The sequence below is a fragment of the Schistocerca piceifrons genome, unplaced genomic scaffold (assembly GCF_021461385.2).
Source record: "Schistocerca piceifrons isolate TAMUIC-IGC-003096 unplaced genomic scaffold, iqSchPice1.1 HiC_scaffold_885, whole genome shotgun sequence".
NCBI lineage: Eukaryota > Metazoa > Arthropoda > Insecta > Orthoptera > Acrididae > Schistocerca > Schistocerca piceifrons.
Genome location: NW_025729152.1, coordinates 364,291 through 391,897, shown reverse-complemented (window position 1 = coordinate 391,897; position 27,607 = coordinate 364,291). Strand labels below are relative to the sequence as shown.

The 27,607-nt window shown below is 38.7% G+C and overlaps 1 protein-coding gene, 1 long non-coding RNA gene and 1 other non-coding gene across 3 annotated transcripts in view; 1 reads left to right on the top strand and 2 right to left on the bottom strand.

Moving 5' to 3' along the window:
• LOC124771063 (retinol dehydrogenase 14-like) overlaps positions 1-769 on the bottom strand; it is a 92,049-nt gene extending 91,280 nt beyond the window's left edge. Inside the window, exon 1 of the mRNA XM_047249283.1 lies at positions 110-769. Within this exon, the coding sequence (XP_047105239.1) occupies positions 110-275 (166 nt within the window). The 5' untranslated portion in view covers positions 276-769. The remainder of the gene's footprint in view (positions 1-109) is intronic.
• Positions 684-9,039, top strand: LOC124771064. The gene is made up of 2 exons (XR_007013280.1): positions 684-908; positions 8,859-9,039. It is a non-coding gene; the product is annotated as an uncharacterized LOC124771064 (long non-coding RNA).
• Positions 9,040-21,463: 12,424 nt separating this feature from the next.
• Trnas-cga lies at positions 21,464-21,538 on the bottom strand. The gene has a single exon. It is a non-coding gene; the product is annotated as a tRNA-Ser (tRNA).
• Positions 21,539-27,607: the final 6,069 nt, after the last annotated feature.

Here is a 27,607-nt window from a genome sequence, read left to right as displayed (position 1 = left end):
TTTTAAAACTACAATTGCTTGCATAAATGCACTGAAAGCTTAAGGAAAATGAAAAAGTTCATAATAATGTTGCCAAGCTATGTGCCAAAATATGTATTTCAAATCTTGCCTGTATTAGCTCCTGTGATAAGAACTGTCTTTCCATGGATTGTAGCATCACTTCTGCAATATCCAGTTGTAAATTTGAGGTACAGCTTTAGCACAAGCAGCAAGAGGGCCACACCAAATGTGTATTTGTTGAAGAAGAAAGATAAAATGTTCCATATGAGAAACATGATTTTCACAATCTGGGTTCACAAAATGTTGTTTCTATTCACACATAAAATTTTACAACAGTTTATTCACAGTCTGAGTTGTTTTAAAAATTTCTACACAAAACACTAATTCTGTTCCCCACTGTATAATTTTATTGAAAAATATTCAAACTATTTAATAATTTTTCTGCTGTACCACAAAGTTTAACCCCAGAAAAGAATTCTGTACAAAGTAAACACTAGGCAACATTCATCCAGTTGTGCTTTATCTCATATACAGTTCCTTCTCTTTTCCTTGAACAGCATACTTGACAAGCAAATTCCACAATTCAGACTCCTATTCAGCTTAATCAGGAGTTTTATAGGAGCTTCTGCTGAGCCATCACACAGACACACACATGCATTCTCCCCCCACTTCCACTCCAGCTTCAGGCAGTCAGGTATTGATCTGAGCTTTGCTCAGGGAGTCTATCTCTGTAGGACACTCAAATGAAAGGAGACTAATGCAACAGTTGGCTGATAAACTATCACGTGGCTTGTGTGTGGTAATATGAGCTCCTTGATTGCATTTTAATGATCTGAGCTAATGTAATCACTTAGGATTCCCACGAACTCTGCCACCAGGCATACATCACCCATGCAGAATAGAATGAGGTACTTATATATGCAGTTCACACATGAATTTAAATTTGTAATGCCTTCCCCTTTTTCAGAACTTTCTGAATCCACTGATAACCTTTTACACCTGTTGGATAATAACATTTAAATTTTGTGTGCTAAGTTTTTATTTAAAATCAGTTAACAGGAACTTTTCAGAAAAGCTTTTTTAATAATGTAATTTTAACAAATACATGTGTGTGAAATTATCTCTCTCAGGTATATGAGAAGTTAAGCAAAACAGATAAATAAATGTATTCATATCCATGAATAGGAAAAAGCTGGTGTGACCAAAACATATACATCTTCTCAATTGGTACATACTCACACATCTTCACATATGATACATATTTAATCAACAACAGAGCAAATTGCTGATAATATAGACTAATGTAGAATGTGTCTTTGTAAAAAAAAATTATTTATTCAAATTAATTTTTAGTAATAAATTAATTTGTGAGCATTTAACATTCAAATTAATTAACTTGATTTGGATCATCTTTATCAGGATTTTATCCTCACCTTTTGATGTCACAGTAATAAAAAATTTGTAACTGGTATTTGTTTCAGTATGCTATAAATGTGTGATGGGTGGTGAACAGCTGCTGAGAAATTTGTATCCATAAGGCATCTGCTTCTTCTCATTTTCACTTCTTTCAACATTTATACTAATTTATGATTTAATATCAATGCTCAGGTGAATTTTATTCTATACTTGAAAATTTTTGCTTTAATGCATTTTCCTTTTCTGACTAGTGTTCAGAATTTAACAGTATTGTTCATAGTTACATTACAGTTGTTTTATTTTTCTGATTAAAATGGAGATAACCACTTATAACCACTTACTGAATTTCAATTATCTTCAACCTTCCTAGTGCACTTTGAACTGCAGGCAAATTAAACATAAACATAAGATGAAACAAGATTTCTGATTTATATTAAAGGGAACCTTCTGGATGAACATTGTCCTATGTTGTTGTAAAGAAATTCTGTCCATTGATTGTTTCAAGTTTTTGTTTGTATTTCAGTTGTATAACCTTTTTCCTCTTATGGTCACCCAGCACTACTGGTATACTTATGTCAGCTGGTCCTAAAACTAGGTTCTTCTGCAAGTCACATCATGCTGCTCTATCTTAATAATATAGTTTACTGTTGAAAAAAACTGATAAAGGAAATATCTCTAAATGCCCTCATGTGCACAGTTCCATAAAGTAATTTAACATTAAGTGGCTACACATACTAAAGTCAATTTAATTCTCAGAGAAACTACTAACTGTATGAAAGAAACAGATGAACATACTACTGTTTCACTATAATAGACTAATGTAAAATCAAAATGGGGATACAGTAAATGCAACATCATTCAAGATAAAACAACCATGTCTGCTCTTGTCATTAAGTGACTAAAAGATGTCTCATGAATAGTATAGTTAGAAGATGTTAAAGGCCAAAATAAGGAATGCAACACATCTTCAGATAGCATACGTGGTGTTTTTATCTCCAAAACCAAATGCAAAATTTCAGTTACATTATCAGACTGTAGCATAAGAATAAAAGTAAATTTAGAAGTAATGCACATCCAGGATGGTTTAACTGTGGATTTTATGCTAGACAATGAGCAATTTTTCTTACCAGACTAATGAAATTTTTTTTCAGTTCATTAAGATGTTGATATGGTCATTTGTGGTTGTTTGAATTTTGAGTATAAGAGAATAAAGGTCTTTCATTAACATTCTACATTAACATGACATATGCAAAACAAGTCTGCAGTAGCACGCTGAATCAAACAGTAATCTGTGATACGAAAAAACAGAATTGCAGATAAATATAGAAGTTGCAAAAGAGAGCTAAGTGCATTTAGTGCCACTCAGTATTGCACTGTTATGTAAATTACCAAGAAATGAAAACAATACCAGTGAAAAGGAACAGAATTACTAACTCTTTATTTACATTCTGTAAAATATAAAATATACACGGTTATAGCACATATAACAAACAACAGGAGTTATGACAATGAAAAACAAGGATGTATGTATCTGTAACTTGTGTTAAACCACTTGTAATTAAAGACAAAACAATAATATCAATGCTGGAGTATATCATGATGAAGGATTGATGAAGCAAGCAAGAAATGGATCTTTTGTGACACCACTTTTACAATGGATGCAATCATTTACAACGTGCTACCACCCAGAATTGTGAACTCATGTACACAAGCTACAAGGGGATATGCAGTTTCGTATAAAATCTGTATGTATCATGATTAAACATGTGGCAGAGGGAAAAAACTTGATACAAATTGTTAACTTAGCCATGAACATTTGGATTTGCAGTTTGATACTGAGAAACATTGTTGCTATGTGACTGTGTATTCATTGATAAATTTGAATAGTACACAGACATTCAATCTTTCGTATTAAAAAAATTAGCCATTAAATACTAAAATATTGTGGATGTTCCTCATGAGAAGCTTGGTTATAGACATGACCAACATTGTCTCCTAGATTTGTTCAGAAAGGTGGAGATCTGCCATACATATACTCCATATGGCTGCTACGTTGGCCTTTGGACTTTAAGTTTGATATTTATCAGTAATGCCAGTGTGTGACAGTAATTCCTTTTTAAATTTGCATATACTGTAGTGCATGGAGAGGTTGTGTTTTACATTTTTACATTAATAAAAATTGCAAATACTTTAAACCTGTTCTGACTGACTAACTGCTGCTTTCAAGGCAGTATGACAAGCAAGCTATGATTGCCAGACGTGTGATCAGCATATCGCCAATTCCTCCTGTCATTATTGCTAGTAGATGAGTCCTGATGTTACCACTGCTTCTTTATTCAAGTAGCTCCTCGACTGGGCTTAAGTGGTTGAGTGAGCCCTATTCCAGATCTCCCTACCTCAGAAGAATCTGAGAAGTTATCGCATCTTTCTGCACTGAGGGCAGGGAACTACCTCTCAGATCATTTAGGCCAAACATTAGTGCTAAAATGTGATACTAAATTCAAATCAAGAAAAATGTACAATGACAGGTGAATATTATTTGCAAACAATATTGCTACACTAAGACATAGTTTAAGCCAGGAATCATGGGAATCAGTTATGACTCCCATTAGGGTCAACAATAAATGGAACATGTTCACAGAAATTATGACTGAGCACTTAAATAGAGCCATGCCATTAAAAAAATGTGAGTATCCAGAAAAATCAACCTTCAAAATCAAAATCTGTGCCACTAGATTTTAAACCAAAAGATCTGAAAGAAAAAATGGAAAACATGTATAGCTCACACAGAGTGACTAACTCAGAGTTACACAAAGAACTCTAAAAGCAGTACAAATATGTTGTTGTTGTTGTGGTCTTCAGTCCTGAGACTGGTTTGATGCAGCTCTCCATGCTACTCTATCCTGTGCAAGCTTCTTCATCTCCCAGTACCTACTGCAACCTACATCCTTCTGAATCTGCTTAGTGTATTCATCTCTTGGTCTCCCTCTACGATTTTTACCCTCCATGCTGCCCTCCAATGCTAAATTTGTGATCCCTTGATGCCTCAAAACATGTCCTACCAACCGATCCCGTCTTCTAGTCAAGTTATACAAATATAAGTAGCACAAAGAAGTCAGGAGATTGAAACATTATCTGAACCTAACATCTGTTGGCCGATTCTTTCTGATTTTAAAGACTTGCTGGTCAGTTGTAAATAAAACCAGAAACGATGAAACAGACACTAAAATTAATAATGTACAATTAACTGTGAATAATGAATTTATCTCTTATCCTCTTCAAGTTAGCAATATTTTTAATAATTATTTCACAGATACTGTTGAAAATGATGTGTCTATGAAACAGTATATAAAGTACTCATTTGAGTCCAGTAACAAACAGAACTGCACTACATTACCAGCAGTAAGCACATATGACATTCTGCACGTTATTGATAACTTCAGAAACACAAAATCAACAGGATTAGATGAAATTTCTCCACATCTATTGAAGAAATACAAACATGCACTGATGAAACCACTAGTTTATCTAATAATCTGTGTTGTCAAAAATGGTGTGTTCCCTGACAAGTTGAAACTGTCTGTAGTGAAACCAATACACAACAAGGGGGAAATAAAGCATGTACAGAACTACAGACCCACTGCTTTAATCTCAACTTTCAGCAAACTGATGGAGAAAATAATATTTAAAAAGATACTGAAACAGTACAACAATGTTGACATATTAAGAAATTTCCAGCATGGTTTCAGAAGAAGTCAAAGTACCATGTCAGCAGCAGTGTAATTTGGCCTTCATGTTGTTGAAAAAATTAATGAAAAATACCAAGCAGCAGGAGTATTCCTTGACATCACAAGGGCTTTTGATAGAGAACATCATGACATGCTCTTATCAAAAATTGCAAAGAGTGGCGTCACTGGAAAACTCATGCAATTTCTAGAAACATATTTAAAGGGTAGACAACAGTGCACGGAGATTATGTACTCTATGAAGAAATACTGGAGAAGAGAAGGTCAAGTACATACATTTTAGTGTTTCTCAGGGCTCCATTTTAGGCCCTGTCCTATTCATATGCTATGTAAATGAATTCCCAAGTTCTCTTGGCAATAAGCAGTTGATCACTATGTATGCAGACAATACATCTGGTGTCTGCTATGCAGACAGTGAGCCCAGCCTAGTTCAAGAGATACATAACTTTACTGAAAAGGCAAAAGCTCACTTTGAAAGAGAGAACTTAAAAGTAAACATAGCTTAAAATGAATAATGTTAGTTTTTTCTAAGTAGTCCAAACAGGCAAAATACCGTGATTGATGAAATTCCACCAAAAACCTGTACAGACTGTAAATTCTTGGGTTTATTCATAGATGGAAGCAACGAGCTGATTATTTCTGAAAAAAAAAATACTCAGTCTATATGTATTAAGAAGATTATCACCATATCTTAATTCTGAAATCCTAAGGACTGTATATTATGGATTGGTGTACTCTTTCTTGTATTATGGAATTGTTCTGTGGGGTGGGACATGCCAAACTGATATGGAAAGGGCTTTCATACTGCAGAAGCAAGCCTTGAGGATCATAGCGAAATTAAAACCAGGAACTTCTTTTAAACCCTATTCATTACACAAAATATTTTTGTTGTGTCGGTAGCTGGGCCGACACCGTGAAGTTGAGATTGCTGAAAAGGAATGCTAGACTAACGCTGTAGCCGATAGTGCACGCACGGCTAAAGCAGACGGGCGTGAAGTCTGGAACATGAGAACTTATAATGAATAAGAAGAAAAGTATGTAGATGCTTATTACTTATCTTTTTAATAGTCCTTGGAATACATCTCTCTTGAATACTCGTAAGCTATAGGCACTGATACAAATGGCTCCTTGCTAGTTCGTAGCCATTAACTTAGCTGATGGCTATTCTGTCTCTCGGCTAATGAGAGAGAAAGGCTTCGTACAACTGGGCGGTAGCTAGGTTCTCGTACAACTGGGCGGTAGCTAGGTTCTCGTACAACTGGGCGGTAGCTAGGTTCTCGTACAACTGGGGCGAGTGCTCTCTCATATCACGAGACCTGCCTTGGTGGTGGCGCTAGGTCTGCGATCACAGTGGCGACACGCGGGTCCGACATGTACTACATGGACCGCGGCCGATTTAAGGTACCACCTAGCAAGTGTGGTGTCTGGCGGTGACACCACATTCCTCCCCCGCAAATCGGCGAACGGTCGTGTGATAAGGCTTCCGCCCGCCGTGGGGAGGACCACATGTTGACGTATGCGAGGAGGTGGTGAGCCTAACAACAGGCGAGGCTGCGCCACCCGCACCCGGCCATTCGGTCCGAGGGGAGCTAGGAAACGCCTGAAAAACTAATCCAATGTGCTATGCACGCGTGGGTTCGAATCCCATCCTCGTCGCCAATATATGTTGTGTCGGTAGCTGGGCCGACACCGTGAAGTTGAGATTGCTGAAAAGGAATGCTAGACTAACGCTGTAGCCGATAGTGCACGCACGGCTAAAGCAGACGGGCGTGAAGTCTGGAACATGAGAACTTATAATGAATAAGAAGAAAAGTATGTAGATGCTTATTACTTATCTTTTTAATAGTCCTTGGAATACATCTCTCTTGAATACTCGTAAGCTATAGGCACTGATACAAATGGCTCCTTGCTAGTTCGTAGCCATTAACTTAGCTGATGGCTATTCTGTCTCTCGGCTAATGAGAGAGAAAGGCTTCGTACAACTGGGCGGTAGCTAGGTTCTCGTACAACTGGGCGGTAGCTAGGTTCTCGTACAACTGGGCGGTAGCTAGGTTCTCGTACAACTGGGGCGAGTGCTCTCTCATATCACGAGACCTGCCTTGGTGGTGGCGCTAGGTCTGCGATCACAGTGGCGACACGCGGGTCCGACATGTACTACATGGACCGCGGCCGATTTAAGGTACCACCTAGCAAGTGTGGTGTCTGGCGGTGACACCACAATTTTCACAGTTTATGCCATGTATATACTAGATGTAATGCTAGTGAAATAAGACATTAAGATCACAAAAAGAAACATGGATATTTCCAACTATGAAACAATTCATAGAAAAGATTTTCATACAGTTAACAGGAGATTAAATTTAACAGCAGAAATCCCCTATGTCAAAGGAGCTGTTATCAAACAAAGTTAAGATATTGACAGGGGATACATTTAAAAAGTAAGTCAAGCAGTGGCTTATGGCTTATCCAAAAATGTCCTTATAACTTGAATTTATCATGAACTAAAATCTAATAAGAAATAATGTAAACTAAAAACATGTAAAATGTATACTTAGTTGAAAATGCACATGCACATAAAATTATGTTTTATGAGCATTGAATTGAATTAACCATTTGACTACAGAGACAGTATTAAAAACAGTAGCAGGTAAATATTAAAGACTGTTAATCTTAGATATCAAAAAAGGTATTGTTATTAATTAGCTCTTTGCATGTTCCATAAGTTATAACTGCCATCTCTTGCTATGAAGAGGTACAAGTCAATTTACAATTACAGTACCTCTTCTTATCCAATCCAGTAAGTATCCCCTGACCCAGGGTTCTGGGTGACTTTCCCAAACTATAACACTTTTCCTATACCTCTCCAGTCCCTTTGCTTCACCCCTCTTTCTTCCCCTTCAAACCTTCTGTCAGAAGAAAGAGCCACTTGCTTTAAAAGCTTGCACACGAAAAACATTTTTATATGTGTTTTCTCCTGTTGCCACTTGGTGAGTAGTTTTTTATCTATTGAGTTACATTATATTACTCACAATGCAAAATTTGAGAGCTTTGATGTCAAGATCTATAATACGTGACTTCAGCCTGAGATTATTTTCAATGAAAATTTGTTGTTTCTTCCTCATGCATTGTTTCTAAAGGCATGAACAGATAATGTGCAGTATTAAACTGTGTGCATTGTGTTTTATCTGACTTCAATTACACTTCATCTGCAGAGAATCGACTATAAATTTTATTTACATTATCAAATGTTGAATTTTATCTATTAAATTTGATTCACAGCATCAACAAAGAGAATTATTTCTGCTTTTTGGATACATAATGGCAGATCATTTATATATAAGAAGAAAAAGTGTAAACCTAATGCTGATGGTACACTTGCAGTGATAATTGCCCATTCTGAACATGATGTTTTATTTTGTGCACTCTCTGAGTTTCGTAATATGACTTGCTGAATATTTTTAGCCAAATAGGTTGAAAATGTGTTACCCACAAGATCTCTGATAACATAATATTTGAGTTTCTGTAGAAGAATACTATAAACTGTACAGTCAAGTGATTTTGATAAGACCCAGGAAATACCAATTAGTAATATTTTGTCATTTAAATTTTGATTTGTGAATTGACACATGGCATGTTCTGTAGAAAGATCCTTTTGAAATACAAATTCAGACTAATCAATACTTTATTCTGTGATAGGTATGCTATCAGTTGGCACATGCAGTCTTTTCCTTCACCTTAGAGGTCATCACTGCAGTTTATACAGTGACATCACAGAATGAAGACTACGCTTACAAGTCCACAAATAAATAAATTCATTTTTAAAGGGTATTAAAGAGCTTGTATCATAGTAACTATAATAAATGATTCCTCATCCATTTTTCTTTTGTTGTTTCAAATAATTTTTGGGTTGATAATAATAACAACAACTTAAAGGCTTCACCTAAATTCAAAGAGAATTTGTGCCACCCACAAGGCAATGCACATAACCTATTTACTTTATAATCAAATAAACATTAGAGAGAGCACTTGAAATTACATTAAGCTGGTTAATGCTGGAATGTTACATATAGAAGATGGTGTGTCACTGCAAGGTGCAAGGTATGATAGTAGCACAGCTAGAAGTATTTGGGTTTGGCATTTTTGCATAGGAAAGCAGAGAGTATCTCAAAACTTCTGGAACAGTCTTTACATAGATAGACCCTTTCTGTCAGCTTAAAAACTTATGGAACATCTATATCAGATAGGAATTCCCACACTGGTCTGCTACGTCATATCTTGAGACATTGCAGAAGATATAAAATAGTTACAGAAGTTTTTAAACCTACAGGTTAAGAGTTATTTTTAATAGTATTATGAAGAAGGCAATAGGCAACAGTTCCTAATGAGTTAGTGTCCTCTGTTACATTCAATAATCTAACATTCATTTGTAAAATTAATACACCTAATGAGACTCAGAGGCACAGAAGGATTGTTCAGTGGAAGGGATGCCAGCTAAGGTGTTGGCATATTTGAAATGGTGGGCTACTAGTGGACTGCTTAGGGGCAGGACACGTATATGTACACTCTACAAAAATATTTATTTTTTACTTAATTTAATACTTTCAGGCACTGCTCCAAAGTGTCTGAAACAGCTCTGAGTAGTGACAGGTTATTCTGTAATTATTACATGTGAGTACTATGTACAAACAGGAAGTTATTCTGACTGTTTGTCCAAGTATCATTTATAGCTGTGAAGATCTTTAGAATGGCAGCAGGACTGCATTATCAAGTGAAGTTTAATCTCACAGATGGTTGGCTGGTCACATGTTTGCATTGTTACATCCCAATCCCTTGTTCAGTGTTGTTATGCACCAACAAGCTATTGTTTATTTCAGAACAACTGCTGAAAGAACAATGTAGCACTGCAAATTTAAATACATACTGTTTTTCAGAGTCACACCTGTTCTAAAAGTAACCTGGTCAAAGTAACCTTCTTGGTTTCCTATTAAGTGACTAACATACATAGAGTCTCTCTCTGTAGTGTGTTTCTGAGTCATGCTAAATATTACTATTAACTTGACTGATGGAAGTATCATTAATGGTGCATTAGGGAAGACATTAGTCTGATACTGCTGTCTTTCGTATGCTCCACATCTTAGACCATAGGTGCAAAATTCAATTACAATTATCATTGGTGATGTAAACTGCAGATTATAAGAGGACAAAGTGCTTCTTAGTTATATTCGATGGTTCATTGCAGTTCTGATCTCTTTATTTGTGGCTTAGCACTCCCAATTCCCAAGCCACCTCAATTTATTAAGATAACTCTTTAATAACTACAGTGAGAACTTATGAGACCAGAAAATCATGACTCTCCTTGAGTGCCAGGTCAATGAGATGGTAAAATGTCAGTGTTTGTGGCACTTGCGGTTTCTTACAAATGTGAGATGCTCTGTGGCAGATTGTCCATCTGATTAATTAATAACGTAGTACCTATGCACTCAAGTAACTGGCCACTGACATTCAATCGATACAATTCTGGCCCATTCAGGTTCAGATTTTGTTGATATAACAGCTCTCTTCCAGTTACAGTAATAGTAAGGTGGATTAATTAATACATTTTCCAATATGTTACCGTAAGTTAAAAATACTTCATCCACAAGCAATTCCTAGTGTACACAAAAACAATAGAGGAAGACAAATGTCAGGATCCTTCACAGGACACACACACAGGAAACCCAAACAACACAATAATAATGTAATTGATTATGATAATCTTGAGTGTAGCTTACATGTAAGTAGGTTAGAAATTAGGGAAATTTTCCAGACTGCTCTACATCTGGTTACACACTTGTCATGTAGAAGGGGAAAAAAATATCTATCCCTACAACAGAGCAGACTGACAGGAAGATACTTAGGATAGAGCACTTGCCAACTGACCTCTGCAGATTCTTAGACAAGCATGCGCATGAAGAGGTGAAGGTTTAAACATACATAAAGTTTATGAGGACTTCATCAGAGCACATGGGTGTGTATGTTATGACCTTAAAAAGTCAGCACCTAAGTGCTATGCCATTGATAGATATCCTGTGATGTGTAGGTCTTACAACTAAATTACAATTGTAGCACTCTGGTTGGACTGGAACTAGATAGATTTCTGCACGAAGTACAGGCAGATATAATCTGTCTCCAAGAGCCATACATGCATGGCAGGAGATTTCCAGGCCTTCAAAAATATCTCTTAACAATTACTGGGACCCAAAATGCCAAGGCTGCAATTGTAATAGCAAAAAAAATTACACAGTCACAAAAATAACACAACTTTGTTCTGAACATGTAGCCACGGCTGAAATTATGCAAAGACAAGACTCTTGGATTATCGCATCCACGTATGCACAGTATTCATATGATATAGAGCCTTCTGCTGACCAAATAAGAGATACAGCATAGTTTTCTAGGGACAAAAGACTACTCATACTTAGTGACATCAGTGCACGGTTGACTCTATGGCACGCAGACAAAATAGACAATGGGGGACAAATTGTAGTTGACACAGTATATAAATGCAGCCTCTTTGTTCTAAACAAAGCAGGAGAAACACCTACATGCTGGAACAACATAGAAGGAACCAACAATATTGATGTCTCACTGGCAAATGTGAAGTCCGTAATATATGTCAACAAATGAAAAACACTAGAAAATGCCACACACAGTGACCACAATGCCATACTCATCCACACAAATACATACACAAACACAAATACACGAACTTCACATCAACAAAAATGACAACTTCTTCTAAACAAGGCTGACTGGCAAAAATTAAGGGATGTAGTTGAAAAATTTTGCCTCCATACAGTTAATGTTAGCATAGACTATATAACGCACATTCTGATGGACCTGCTTCAAAAAGCACAACTATTAGCTATCTCAAAGACTGACCATGCACCAAAATAGAAATTCTCCTGATCCACTGAGTTAAAAAAGCTAAGAAAAGATGCTAGAGGCAAAATAAACCATTACCAAAAAGCAAAAACAGCACAAGAGAGGGAGATAATATTGGAAATATACCGTGATGCAAAGCAGAAATATAAAAATAAATTAAATAAGACCAGACAGGATCACTGAAACAATTTTGTCAAAATTGAGCTACAAAACAATACCTGGAGGGAGGGGGGAGGGGGAACTTCTAAAAAGTAAGGCAAAGGCGCCAACAGTACAGTCAATTCTTTGGGGCACAGATGGCATTACTACAAGGAGCTGGAGATGTTCAGCAGAGTACCTCCCAAACAAGCTTCTCCCTGATGATGAAAAGGTGAATGACCAGCAACATCGCACAGACTTACAAAGACAAATGGATGACACCTACACAAATGGCCCCATTTACTGTCACATTAGCCCATGAAGAGATAGTGTTGGCAATAAAACAGTTAAAGAATAAGAAAACTTCCAGTCCAGATGAAATACATTCAGAAACACTAAAAAATACTTTTACAGTATTACCCCCTTTCTAACAGATTTACTGAAAAAAGCACAGCTGCAAGGTAAGGTTCCTGCCATGTGGAAAACAGCAAATGAAGTAATCATTAAAAAATCAGAAGATCAGGACCCAAAAGACCCAAAGACTTGCAGGGTTCCACCCCTAGATGTCGGCGCTCTTAGCCTCTGCTATTGGGTCGTTCTGGAGGCTTGAAAAATGTTGGTTACAAGCAGACATCCGGGATGCTGAAAACATGCGGTCGGAATTTCCCGTGCTCGCTGACCGTTGGTTTCAGGGAATGGAAGAAGAGGCCGTCATGACTAGCCAGAGGGACCAACTAAAATGCTGAATACAAGGTATTTCAATAAAAAAGTCCATCTATTAAGATACTGGAAAGCCAATACCACAAAAAAGAAGAAAATTATGACAAGTGCAAGGGCTTAGACGCGCCCTCTGTACGATGTATAGTCTCTAACTTATTTTATGTTAAATACTTTGTGAACAATATAAACTTCAAAATTTAATAACGTGACGACACTATTACCGATTTTTATAAATCTGGAAGCATGAATGGTCAACAAAAACACTGAGAACAAGAGCCCATCGCCTTGATCCCACAAAGAAGCCAAAAGGTTTTGGCCTATCGAGGAACCTCTGGTGCCGCCTCAACAGGTTAAGGACTGGACATGGTTGTTGTAGCTACTTCAGGTACAAATGGGGCTGGATCAGTTCTCCACTGTGTGAATGTAATCAAGAAAAGCAGACAATTGAACATCTAATCCAACGCTGTCCACTTCATTCATTCCCTGGAATTCACGACGACTTGTTCACTGTCACACCCAGCTAATTAATTATTTGAAAAACACGGACTTTAAGGTTTAATCTTGTCTTATATCATATCACTTGTCTTACATCATCTGCATATTGTATAAACCCACCATACGATTCAATAAATAAATTAACGTGTCTATGGATAGGTCTCGCAGAGATTTATCAAAGAAGCGAAACATAATTGTTATGTACATAACCAATTTTGAAATGGAGACTGGGATGTGTTTTTGCGTGGGAAAATAGTGTATTTTTAGTCATAAGATTAATTAATATGATGAAAGTAGCGGCAGAATTGTAAAATAAACATAGTTCGGGAAGTATGAGTTCACTTACTGTTAATTGCTTACATCTATTAACGACAATAAAACAACAAAAAATTTGCATTATGGAATTAGAATTTACGAGAAAACTAATGAATGTAATGAACTGAAGGTAGCAACGAAAAGATGATAAAATTTGCATGCAAATTCCTGTGCAATATATATGCACAGTGATATATTTATAGTGTTTATATGTGTCGGAAGAAAGGAAGTTACAATACGAGCATATAAATATCTGGTATCCATCTTGGCGCAGACAGTCTGATTTTGGGGGCACTAGGAGGAAAATGGTCTTGTTCTGGCAGTATTTGCAGTTAGTCGTTGTGGTGAAATTTGTACTCGCGGTTTCACGAAAATCTGAAAATTTTCTCATGTGTCTAAACATTGACTTTCAAAATATACTCGCGTGTCGCTAGCAAATACTTAAAATGTTTTTGAATAGTGAACTTTGAAGATTTTTCGTCAGGGAACCATTCCCAACTCTGAAATTTCACCGCCGACCTTAGGGAGTGGTTTTTGAAACTGGTTATTTTGTCAATTCAGACTGAGGAATTTAAATTTTAAGCGATTGGGACAGAGAATTGTTGCGAGATTTTAGAGTACACGGGATACTGCCTGATTTTCCAGTTCTCACAAGCCGTAATAACATTCAGCATTGGCAATTCATAAACTTGTAAGTGTGAGAAAAACGGGAAATAAATACATTTTTTTGTTAAACATTAATTCGTGACTGTATTTAACACTTTATGCAAATGCCTGTCTGCAGTTAATTGAAAGTTTCCTCTTTTCAGTTGAGAATTTTAGAGCGAATACGAGTGATTGGTTGGCCGCTAAACTATATATATATATATATATATATATATATATATATATATATATAACCATTCACTGTGGCCTTGGTAGAGTGCTACTGACTGGAACGTTGATACACTGATAGTGTACACAGTAGTGCTGGGGTTCCGAGCAATGTCAGTTATTTTTTTCAATTCATTTATTATTATTATTATTATTATTATTACTAGTTTATTTTCCCGAGACGATTGCAACGTTGTGGGCAAACCATCAGTGTTAAAAAACACTGATGGTTTGCCCACAACGTATTTGGCTTGTCAGTGTGTTAAGTTTTTTGGTGTTTCCATAGTTCTGTCCAACTCCTGTACATCTAATGCCACATTCATTGATCAATAAATAGAGGGAAAACAAACGTTACATATCCCATAACTTCTTGTCTGGACACTGTATGGTTTTTTATTGCCTGTTGGTCGTAATGCTACGATCTTCTCCTGTGGCATTGGTGCTGGTCATAAAAAAAAAAAAAAAATCGGAAACCATAAACGGCGAACGGCGAAGCACAACAAGGCTGTCAATGAAGCCTAGCAGTAAGGCGATACTTTCGGACGGTAAATGACGAGGACAGCGGGCAGCTACTGGGCGGAAGGGGCCGAGGGGAAGGACCGTTCCCCACACCACACTTCAAGGACCATTTCCCCTTCCCACACTTCACCACTCGCAGGCATTCTTATGAGCTGCCAGCTGTACGCCACTGGGGGCCAGTTGTACAATTTCGTTGTGTACCCGGGGGTAGCTAATCGAGTAATAGGTTAACCACGCGTTAACTTTGAGTGCACGCTGTACGGCGCAATTTATTCCCCGGTTAGTCATTCCAGGAGTAGCTTTCCCGTCCAGTTAAGTTGGTAACAGCTGAGGAGCACTCTGGGTGTTTCTGCGTACGACATTTCATATTTTTATTTAGTCGTTGTCTGCAGAAACAGCCGTGTTTAACATGAGCGATATGCGTCCCACATCGCAGAACTTATCGCCTGACGAAACTGTAAATGAGTTCAAGAGCGTAGCAGAAAACACGAAACCTTATGTGGTCTCATGCAATGAAAAGATAAATGTAAAACATTGAACTAAGCGTGTAAGATATTTGGTATAACATGACGATAAATCTTGAAATTAGTTAAAACAATCAGGTATTTGTTGTTTGTTCAAAGATCTTTCTACATTGCCTAATAGCCGGCCGGTGTGGCCGAGCGGTTCTAGGCGCTTCAGTCTGGAACCGCGCGACCGCTACGGTCGCAGGCTCGAATCCTGCCTCGGGCATGGATGTGTGTGATGTCCTTAGGTTAGTTAGGTTTAAGTAGTTCTAAGTTCTAGGGTACTGATGACCTCAGATGTTAAGTCCCATAGTGCTCAGAGCCATTTGAACCATTTAATCCTGACTTGGGCATGGATGTGCGTGATGTCCTTAGGTTAGTTAGGTTTAAGTAGTTCTAAGTTCTAGGGGACTGATGACCTCAGATGTTAAGTCCCATAGTGCTCAGAGCCATTTGAACCATACATTGCCGAATAAAGCGTGGGACAAAATACGCGAGTTTCAGTTCCAAACAACTTCACGTAGATCGAAAGAGCAGATCCAACAAAAGTATGATTTTTTTGTTTAAGATAGAAATATGTAAATATTATGCCCAGAAAAGATGTCAGATGCTAGATGCTACAGATTGGCGATGGGCCATACGTGGAATATCAGTTCCAAGTTGTGTGCAATGAAATAGACGAGTTGATAAACTCGTCAACTGGAGGACGCCACAGTCAGTCAGATTCCGCTCCAACATTTCTAGGCAAGATAATGTCCCATTAACTGTAACTGTATGGTGAAATTCGATGTGTTTTGTGAAATAGTTGGTCTTTTCAGTGTCTCTGACAAACTGTGACAACACAGACAGTATGGATATTGATTTGACTGACAATTCCGAGATGTGTTACGGGCTAGCCTACTGTTGTATTTACGTTTTTGGAATGGTAATTCATTACAACAGCAATGGGTTTTCTGCAGAATATACCTTCGCTGAATTATTGAACATTAGCTGTGCACCAACTTTCGCAAATCTTTGGCATACAAAAATCCCATTTCTATGACGTGATGATTATTATTTATATTGGGGGCATGTATACGGAATAAGATGCTAACACTTCCAATGAATAACCATAATCTGTTTTTTGTATTGCTGGGGTAGAGATATACCGATGGCACATACCCAAACTGCAAGCTGTTGTTATTGTATGTCACCCTAAATGTTTGAGGAACAGTAACTGTTTTACACACAACTCTGGCTTATGCCATCCCCTCTATCTGCTATATGTAATCTGGGAGGGAAGGGGAAGTAACTGGAGATGTGACACCTTCACTGTGTTCTTTCTTCTTTCCTAGAACCATCCCAGCTTTAAATTGTTTCTTTTCATAATAAAAATACCTATTCTCAAATGTGACAGAATTAGCAGAGCTGCAGATAGCGCTGCTTCAAAAGTAGCATGACAAGGACCAGAGAAGGAAACAAGAACTGCATCAGTTTAAAAAAAGGCATAAAGCTAAAAATTAGGATTAGTAAAGAGACATAAAAACAAATGATTTCAGAATAAAAATCTACTAATCGACATACATTTGTTTGTATTCCGGCCCGAACTGCTGGAGTTGGCAGGCGTGTCTACGTGAGGTGTGCTTGCTGACGTGTATGGATAGTGTGCGTTTCTCTGTTTCTCTTTTGTTGATGAACACTGTGGCCGAAAGTTTTGTGTAAGCGTCTTTTATTTGTGCCTGTTGCAACTTAATGTGTCTTCTTCGTGGTAAGTAGCAATCTATCTTTACTTACATTGTTCATATTCCACATTCACTTGTTTATTTTATTTTAATTTAATTACAAAAGAGAATAGAAATAAAACTGTCTTTTGTGAATGTTGTCCATTCACATACACATCCTTTTAATAATACTGCTGACTGTCCCCTTGTCAATGCCAATGAAGTCTCCAATGGTGAGAAGGAAATTACTGGAGGCAAATCATCTGAGTATCAACAGTAGCTGGTTCGTTGATGGAACAGAATCGTTTTTGAAAGAAAGGAAAGAATTACATAACACAAATTGTGTGACAGTTCAAGAGAAATTTAGAAACCTAACTTGGCAGCCACTCCTTTCACTGAAATGATTATGTCGATTCAATAACTAGAGAGTCCTGTTAGGTTAATGACAAGTACCTATGCTCTTATAACACACAGATAACTATTATTTTATGATCACTATGGATGTGCCTATGTGGAAAATATTAATAACTGAGAAGCAAATCAGTTATATGATACAGTTTCCTTTTTTTAAAAGAAAAGAAAATATCTTCACTTTACTGTTAATGTTACTGTCTTAAGCTTAACTTGAATAAGCACAAATTGTCCGTGTGATTGTGAGGTTCTCCAAGATGCGCAGATCTGTCCTTGACAGAAGAAGCGTGGGACCATCTGGGACGTCAATTCTGCCCCAGTGCCACTATCCAGGATATCGGGGACAGTTACAACAGTTGTGGATCACCTTGTCTCAGGAGTGGATAAAATGGCCTTTTTATACCCTTCCCAATCGAATGAGTACTTGCATACAAGCCAGAGAGCGTGTAACTTCATACTGAAAAAGGTGTTCATGCTGTCAAGTTTTCCTTTTATGTACGGGGTGTGTTTAAAACGTTAGGTGACTTTATACAGGTATTTTTATGAAAATAATGTTTATTTATTGATCAATATTCATGTTGTCCCCGTCAAAGTAATCCCCCACAAATACAACACACTTGTGCCAACGCTTCTTACAATCCTCGAAGCACTTCTCATGAGCACCTTTTGGTACAGCCTTGAGTACTTCCAGCGATGCAATTTTTATTTCCTCAGTCGTTGAAAATCTTGGTCCTTTCATAGTTCTCTTTAGTTTTGGGAACAGGAAAAAGTCGCAGGGGGACAAATCCGGTGAACATGGTGGCTGAGGCATGATTGTCGTGTGGTTTGTGACCAAAAATTTCTCACAAGCAACGATGAATGAGCAGGTGTATTGTGGTGATGCAAAAGCCACAATTCCGGAACTTTTTGCGTATTGCTTCTCGCAAACGTCGAGATAATACTCCGTATTGACCGTTCGACCTTGACTCAAAAATTCATGATGTACCACGCCACGCTAATTGAAAAAAAAACAGTGAGCAAAACTTTGAGATTTGATCGAACTTGGCTCTCCGGTATGGTGCCACTGGGACGACTGGGCTTTGGTTACGACGTCATAGCCGTAAACCGATGTTTCTTCACCAGTTATGACCCATTTGAGCAAATCAGGATCATCACTGACGTCAGTCAAGAGCTCCTGAGCGTTGCTCGTGCGACGGTTCTTGTGATCAAAATTGAGAAGTTTTGGAAGAAACTTTGGTGACACACGTCTCATGCCCAAAATATCCGAAAAAAATGACACGAGCCGATGGATATACCAACATCCTCAGCAATTTCTCTTACGGTAATTCGACGATTTTCCAAAACAATTTTCTTCACAGCTTCGACGTTATCGTCTGTTGTTGATGTGCTGGGGTGTCCAGAGCGAGGTTCGTCATTGGGATCTTCTCGGCCATCTTGGAAACTTTTTTTTTACTTAGAGCAGACTCGCCGTATGCCACTATCAAGATTTCAAGTGTTTTAGAGCACTTTCATTTTTCACATAAAATTGAAGCAAAATCTTTGTTCCGTTTTTTATAATAATCGAATATCGCCGAGCACACTGAAACGCGTCTAACCTTTCTATCTGTCAAAATGAAACGAAGATGCTGTGCAATTAAAACTGTGAACATATGTTTGGGACATGTGTACCAACATAACGAAAAAAAAGATTGATAATCGAATGCTACGTTGCCCGTCCAATTTGAAACGTCTTCTTACTTTTTGAACAGCCCTCGTACATTTTTAGGCAGTTTGCTAGTTACAGGAGGTAGGACGTCAAACGGGCCGACTTGGAGCAGGAGACGCACCACAGGACATTTTAATTTCCACTGTCCATATTTTTACAAATAAATTCATAAAACTTTGTCAGCATGACCAGGAAGGATTCAGGATTCACACTCATAGTAGTGGATGTTCGAAAACATAACGAAGTAATTTTTTTACATGTTTTCACTTACGAATGGCTTCATTTCGTACTACAGGTTCACTTTGCTTCATAAGTAAGAGAAATTCTTAGAAGAATTTTGCGCAGCATACAAACCAATACTTAAAGGTGTATGAAACTCTAGAATATTCAAAATCTATTAAAAACTGTGGTAAAAATTGAGGTAATTAACTACGAATTTTGTGTTTTTTCTAAACATGAAGTTTAAAATATAGCAGCTCATTCGTTTTTTCGTAAATTAAATAAATTCTAGAGTTTCATACACATGTAAGTATGGTATGTATGCTGCGCTAAATTCATCGAAGAATCTCTCTAACTTAGTAAGTGAAAAAAATGATGAAATTTCACACGAAAAAAAAAATTACTTTGCTATGCTTTCGAACTTCCACTGCTATGAGTGTGAATCCTGAATCCTTCCTGGTGATGCTGACAAAGTTTTATAAATTTATTTGTAAAAGTATAGACACTGGAAATTAAAATATCCTGTGATGCCTTTCCTGCTCCAAGTCGGCCAATTTGACGTCCTACCCCCCCCTTAACGTGAGCCGGCCGGGGTGGCCGAGCGGTTCTAGGCGCTACAGTCTGGAGCCGCGCGACCACTACGGTCGCAGGTTCGAATGCTGCCTCGGGCATGGATGTGTGTGGTGTCCTTAGTTTAGTTAGGTTTAAGTAGTTCTAAGTTCTAGGGGACTGATGACCTCAGATGGCCATCAGAGCCATTTGAACCATTTTTGAACCCCTTAACGTGAGAGGCGGGTCGTATTTGCTTGGTGGTTAATACGGGTATAAGACTCTTCGTACCGAACCCATATTGTTTTTTTGAACACAGTAGCTGGGCCTCGGATGTTTCAGACATTTCTGAGACTGGTCTTCCGCGCTGTGCAGATGATGGTGTCGGTGCCGACGGTGATGTGGACGCTGGACCCTGTGATCGTGGACGGCGGAGAGGCGTCGTCCGGGCGCAGCCTGCCGCTGCCCATCTGGCTGCCCGGGCTGGACACGTCGGCGTCGCCGCTCTACGAGCTGGTGTACGCGCTGCAGGTGTGCACGCTGGTCGTCGCCGTCGAGGCGTCGCTCTACCTGGACGTCTTCTTCGTCGTGCTGATGCTGGCCATCGCCGGCGAGCTGCACGCGCTCAACGACGCCGTGGCGGCCATCCGGTCGCCAGCCGGCAGGCCGGGCCACGCTGTACCCGCACGTGCGGCGACTGGCACTGTGGATGTCGCCACCGGTGCCGCCCCGAGCGCGTACAAGGCTATGGTCGGCGTCGTGAGCCGTCATCAGCTGATCTTGGCGTAAGTACCCACACATTTTCTTCCCAAATCAAGAAAGCAATAAAATGTAACTAAAAATACGGAATTACTCAAAAACAAGGACGTGACTCAACTAATTTTCATTTAAATATAAATTGAGTATGAATAATCTACACACCTTCGAAAGATGAGGCTCTAAAGGTTTGATTTCAATCAGTAGAGCACTGATAATTACGTAAACGACCGATAGAGTGCTCATTCCCACAGATAACAAGTTCGATCATTAGTGAATAAGATGATTTCCAAGCAGCATGAGGTTTTCTTTTTTCGTGCTTTCGGAAAAGATGAGTCACTAATCTCAACGCAAAGGGCATTTCACCTCCTATTTCACAGTGAACCACCAAACAGCACAGGCATAGAATGAGATTTTCACTCTGCAGCTGAGTGTGTGCTGATATGAAACTTCCTGGCAGATTAAAACTGTGTGCCGGACCGAGACTCGAACTCGGGACCTTTGCCTTTCGAGGGCAAGTGCTCTACCAACTGAGCTACCCAAGCACGACCCACGACCCATCCTCACAGCTTCAATTCTGCCAGTCCCTCGTTTCCTTCCTTCCAAACTTCACAGAAGCTCTTCTGCGAACCTTGCAGAACTAGCACTCCTGGAGGAAAGGATATCGCGGAGACATGGCTTAGCCACAGCCTGGAGCATGTTTCCAGAATGAAATTTTCACTCTGCAGTGGAGTGTGCGTTGATATGAAACTTCCTGGCAGATTATAACTGTGTACTGGACCGAGACACGACTCGGGACCTTTGCCTATCGCGGGCAAGTGCTCTACCAACTGAGCTACCCAAGCACAACCCACAACCCGTCCTCACAGCTTCAACTTTGCCAGTACCTCGTCTCCTATCTTCCAGACTGGTAGAGCACTTGCCAACGAGAGGCAAAGGTCCCGAGTTCGAGTCTCGGTCCGGCATATAGTTTTAATCTGCCAGGAAGCTTCAGCAAAAGCATAATTTGTTGATTTAAGGAAATTCAATGAACTGAAAAAGTGTCTGGGTGATGTTGACAAGGGCATTAATCGACTTGACGAGGCCTGTAAAGAGCATGATTTAGCGTACGCTGCAAATAAAGGGTTGCCAGAATGTCAGTGTCACGATGTAGATCGAATTTTAGCTGATTAAACCAAGCAAGGGAGTCGAAGAAGGGACATAGGCATAGGATAACGTATTGCTGCATTCACAGATAGGTAAAGAAATGCGTACCAGACTTACCACGAAGATGGCGTGCTACAGACGCGAAATTTAACCGACAGGAAGAAGATGCTGTGATATGCAAATGATTGGCTTTTCAGAGTATTCACGCAAGGTTGCTCACATGAGGAAAGTTTCCAACCAATTTCTCATACACAAACAGCAGTTGACCGGCGTTGCCGGGTGAAACGTTGTTGTGATGCCTCGTGCAAGGAGGAGAAATGCGTACCATCACGTTTCCGACTTCGATAAAGGTCGGATTGTAGCCTATCGCGATTGCGGTTTATCGTATCGCGACATTGCTGCTGGCGTTGGTCGACATCCAATGTCTGTTAGCAGAATATGGAATCGGTGCGTTCAGGAGGGTAATACGGAACGCCGTGCTGGATCCCGACTGCCTCGTATCACTAGCATTCGAGATGACAGGCATCTTATCCGCATGACTGTAACGGATCGTGCAGCCACGTTTCGATCCCTGAATCAACAGATGGGAACGTTTGCAAGACAACAACCATCTGCACGAACAGTTCGACGACGTTTGCAGCAGCATGGACTATCAGCTCGGAGACCATGGCTGCGGTTACCCTTGACTCTGCATCACAGACAGGAGCGCCTCCGATGGTGTACTCAACGACGAACCTGGGTGCACGAATGGCAAAATGTCGTTTTTTCGGATGAATACAGGTTCTGTTTACAGCATCATGATGGTCGCATCCGTGTTTGTCTACATCGCTGTGAACGCACATTGGAAGCGTGTATTCGTCATCGCCATACTGGCGTATCACCCGGCGTGATGGTATGGGGTGCCATTGGTTACAAGTCTCGGTCACCTCTTGTTCGCATTGACGGCACTTTGAACAGTGGACATTACATTTCAGATGTGTTCCGACCCGTGGCTCTACCCTTCATTCGATCCATGCGAAACCCTAAATTTCAGCAAGATAATGCACGACCGCATGTTGCATCTCCTGTATGGGCCTTTCTCGATACAGAAAATTTTCGACTGCTGTCCTGGCTAGCACATTCTCCAAATCTCTCACCAATTGAAAAGGTCTGGTCAATGGTGGCCGAGCAACTGGCTCGTCACAATACGCCAGTCACTACTCTTGATGAATTGTGGTAACTGTGGTATCGTGTTGAAGCTGCATGGGCAGCTGTACCTGTACACGCCATCCAAGCTCTGTTTGACTCAATGCCCAGGCGTATCAAGGCCGTTATTACGGCCAGACGTGGTTGTTCTGGGTACTGATTTCTCAGGATCTATGCACCCAAATTGCGTGAAAATGTAATCACATGTTAATTCTAGAATAATATATTTGTCGAATGAATACCCGTTTATTATCTGCATTTCTTCTTGGTGTAGCAATTTTAATGGCCAGTAGTGTATGTCGTGTTATCGACATATAATAGTGTTTAATCACTTGTGTATTATAACGCGTTTTGTTCTCGCGTCTGTGGAACAGAGAAGCAAAGTATGAAACTGGCCCTGAGGGCAGTGGTCTGCTGCTTCGTGCTTTGAATGGCAACATATAGTGGTATTCGTGAACTAGAGGAAAATAAGGAATGAAATGGTAAGTTACCCTAACTGTCTGTATCATTCATCTTCGTGGAGATGGAATACAAAACAACAAGAAATTATAACGCATTTGGCATATTGAGTCTAACTCAGACCCAAAACGTAGGCTTCTATTCCCAAACATACGCTACGTTCAGTACATGACATACGATGAATAAATGCGTAATCAAATTTTACGTACAAGTATTTATCTACTTACTGATCAGAGATACAGCATCACCAGAAATAACATGAAATGTTAATTTTTTTAACAGAATAATGGACATGTGATTGTAATAATATTGTGTTTTGATAATTGTTTTACGCAGATTTTTAATACATGATAACATGAGAGAATTTTGTGTCGTATATTATGTAAAACTGGTTTTGATGATGTCTGTACGAATATTAACATACAAACATAGTATCTTTTTCGCTTAAATTATAGCACCTTTTCTGCACCTTTTTAACATAAATGTGGCACCAAAAAATTCCTAGCTCTGGTCATGACCTTGCTATCGGAAGACTACGTGGTGACCATCTACAGCTCTATGTCTACATCTATATGGACACTCTGCAAATCACATTTAAGTGCCTGGCAGTGGGTTCATCGAACCACTTTCAAAATTGTCTGTTATTCCATTCTCGTATAGCGCACGGAAAGAACGAACATCTATATCTTTCCGTACGAGCTTTGATTTCCCTCATTTTACCAGGGTGATCGTTTCTCCCTATGTAGGTCGGCGTCAACAAAATATTTTCACATTGGGAGGAGAAAGTTGGTGATTGGAATTTCATGAGGAGATTCCTACGCAACGAGAAATGCCTTCTTTTTTATGATGTCCATCTAAAATCCTGTATCATTTTAGTAACAATATCTCCCCTATTTCGAGATAATACAAAACGTGCTGCCCTTCTTTGAGCTTTTTCGATGTACTCCATCAATCCTATCTGGTAAGGATCCCATACCAGGCAGCAGTATTCTAAAGAAGGACGGACAAGCGTAGTATAAGCAGTCTCCTTATTTGATCTGTTACATTTCCCAAGTGTCCTGCCAATAAAACACAGTGTTTGGTTAGTCTTCCCCACAACATTTTATGTGTCTTCCTTCCAAATTAAGTTGTTTGTAATTGTAATTCCTAGGTATTTATTTGAATTTACAGCCTTTAAATTTGATTGATTTATCGTGTAACCGAGGTTTAACGGATTCCTGTTAGCACTCATGTGGATAACATCACTATCACACTTTTCGTTATTTAGGGTCAATTGCGAATTTTCGCACTATACAGATATATTTTCTAAATCGTTTTGCAATTTGTTTTGATCTTTTGAAGGCTTTACTAGTCGATAAACGACAGCGTCATCTGCAAACAACCTAAGACCGCTGTTCTGATTATCTCCCAAATCGTTTATAAAGATAAGGAACAGGGCCTAAACACTACCTTGGGTAACGTGAGAAATCGCTTCTGTTTTACTCGATGAATTTCTGTCTATTGCTACGAACTGTGACCTCTCTGATAGGAGGTTGAAACCTTCCCACAGAAATATTAAAATTAAATGAACCATGAACCAAGTATAACCTCCCCACAAAAATATTTTAATTAAATGAACCAAGTGTAACCTCCCACGGAAATAATAATTAAATGAATTTTAAATATTGTAACCTCTGAACAAAATTGGTTCCCATTTATATTCTCTGTGCAGAAATGCATTCACATTTAATGTACCCACAAAATTCTTTTCTCATTTAATGTTAAGTTCGAAACAGAAAAACTCCTAAACCCAAAAATAATAAAAAAAATTCAGTAACCTGGTAAATTTTATAACGACAGCAGTGCTGCGCCACGGCCCTGTACTCTGAATAAAAAAAGCAAAAATTCTTACCTCAATAAAAACTGCGAATATATCTGCTCTCATCTAAAAAAATTTCCGCACAGCTCCGTGCAATGCTGGCCTATGCTTTATGACTCGTGAAAGGAATTAATTATTCATTGGATAAAATCTTTAAATTGAAATGAATGCTTTTTCTTTAAAAAAAATTACTTTATATTATAAAAATTATTATTGGGGCATTTGTTTTAAAAGAAATTGAATGACAGTTAACATACATCACTAGTTATGCGCAAGGCTGCTTCTTTACCTTCTACAATAAAACTCATCCTCCAGAGTCCCGACCAGAGCAGACTGCACACAGGCGCAGACACGCGCAGACTACCGCCGATTACTGCAGACTACTGAAGACTAGCGACAAGCAACAACTAACTACATACTGCTCTCTGGTCAGAGACTCTCCTCTGCCTTGCCTACTGCACGCAGCGCATACATTGCATTCCACTTACATAACCCTCCACTGGGGGGGGGGGGGGGGGCAAAAATTAGCAGCGATGCTGAGTCAATTGGACGTGCCATGAGCAACAAATTTTTCCTAATTAACTAAGTTTACAATCACAGAATATATTCATATATATAAGTGCAGAACATGAAATAAAATATAGTGCACATGCACTGAGTACAGAACATATCAAGCAATGACAAAATGTATACGCAATGAGTACAAAACATATTAACAAATGACATAAAGTGCACACGCACTGTAGTACAGAACATATTAGGAAATCACAAAATGTATACGCAATGAGTACAAAACATATTAACAAATGACAAAAGTGCACACGCACTGTAGTACAGAATATATCAGGAAATCACAAAATGTATACGCAATGAGTACGAATCATATTAACAAATGACATAAAGTGCACACGCACTGTAGTACAGAACATATCAGAAAATCACAAAATGTGTAGGCAATGAGTACAAATCATATTAACAAATGACATAAAGTGCACACGCACTGTAGTTTTTTTTTACTATTTTACAAGAACTAGGATAGGAAAGGGAAGGATTGCATCATGGTTGTAGCACATTAGGTTGCACGCAGCTGCACTGAAAGTCCATATCTTTCTACAGAAGCACAACACCAAGCGAGACAATCTGAAGTTCTTTTCCCTGAAGTATTAATCAGTGTAGCCAAGACACTGAAATGTCGTATTAATATTCCATGCTATCATTTTGGTAGTACATTAGGTACACCAAACAGTGTGACCATAATAACATCTCCATCGCTCAAGGTGGTGGACAGCGTGTCGTGTCAACACCACGTTCTTGTAAGGTACACCAACGTATAATTAGTGCAAAAACCAAATATAGTGCTCCATGAGCATGAGGATAGACAGGACAAACGGATATTGCAGTAATTTCTGGTAATTAGGTCAGAAGGTGAAGGACATTAAGTCACATGCTAGTCTTCATTGAGAATTACACTAGTCTAACAACTAATTTGAGTAATTCGTGGCACTCATCGCCCAGTTATTGAACATTTCTGTACCATGTATGAAGTATTACAGAATAATGTTCATAAGTTATCTGTTTACAGAGAACATTGGCACTCATTGGTCAGTTACAAATCATCAGAAGTCATCAGTCAAAACAGGAGCTAATGAGTGTAGCATCAAGCTACTGGTATTTGTATATATAGCATGAAAGTGACATAATATAAATTTAAAATATAAGAAACAATGGCATTCATTGGTCAGCAAGTATTGAATATTACAAAACATTTTTCATCATTCAAGTGACATATGACATATTTAAAAATAATTATTGGCACTCAATGGCCAGTTACAAATCATCAGAAGTCATCATTCAAAACAGGAGCTAATGAGTGTAGCATCTAGCTACTGGTAATCATATATATAGCATGTAAGTGACATAATATAAATTTAAAATATAAGAAACAGTGGCATTCATTGGCTAGCAAG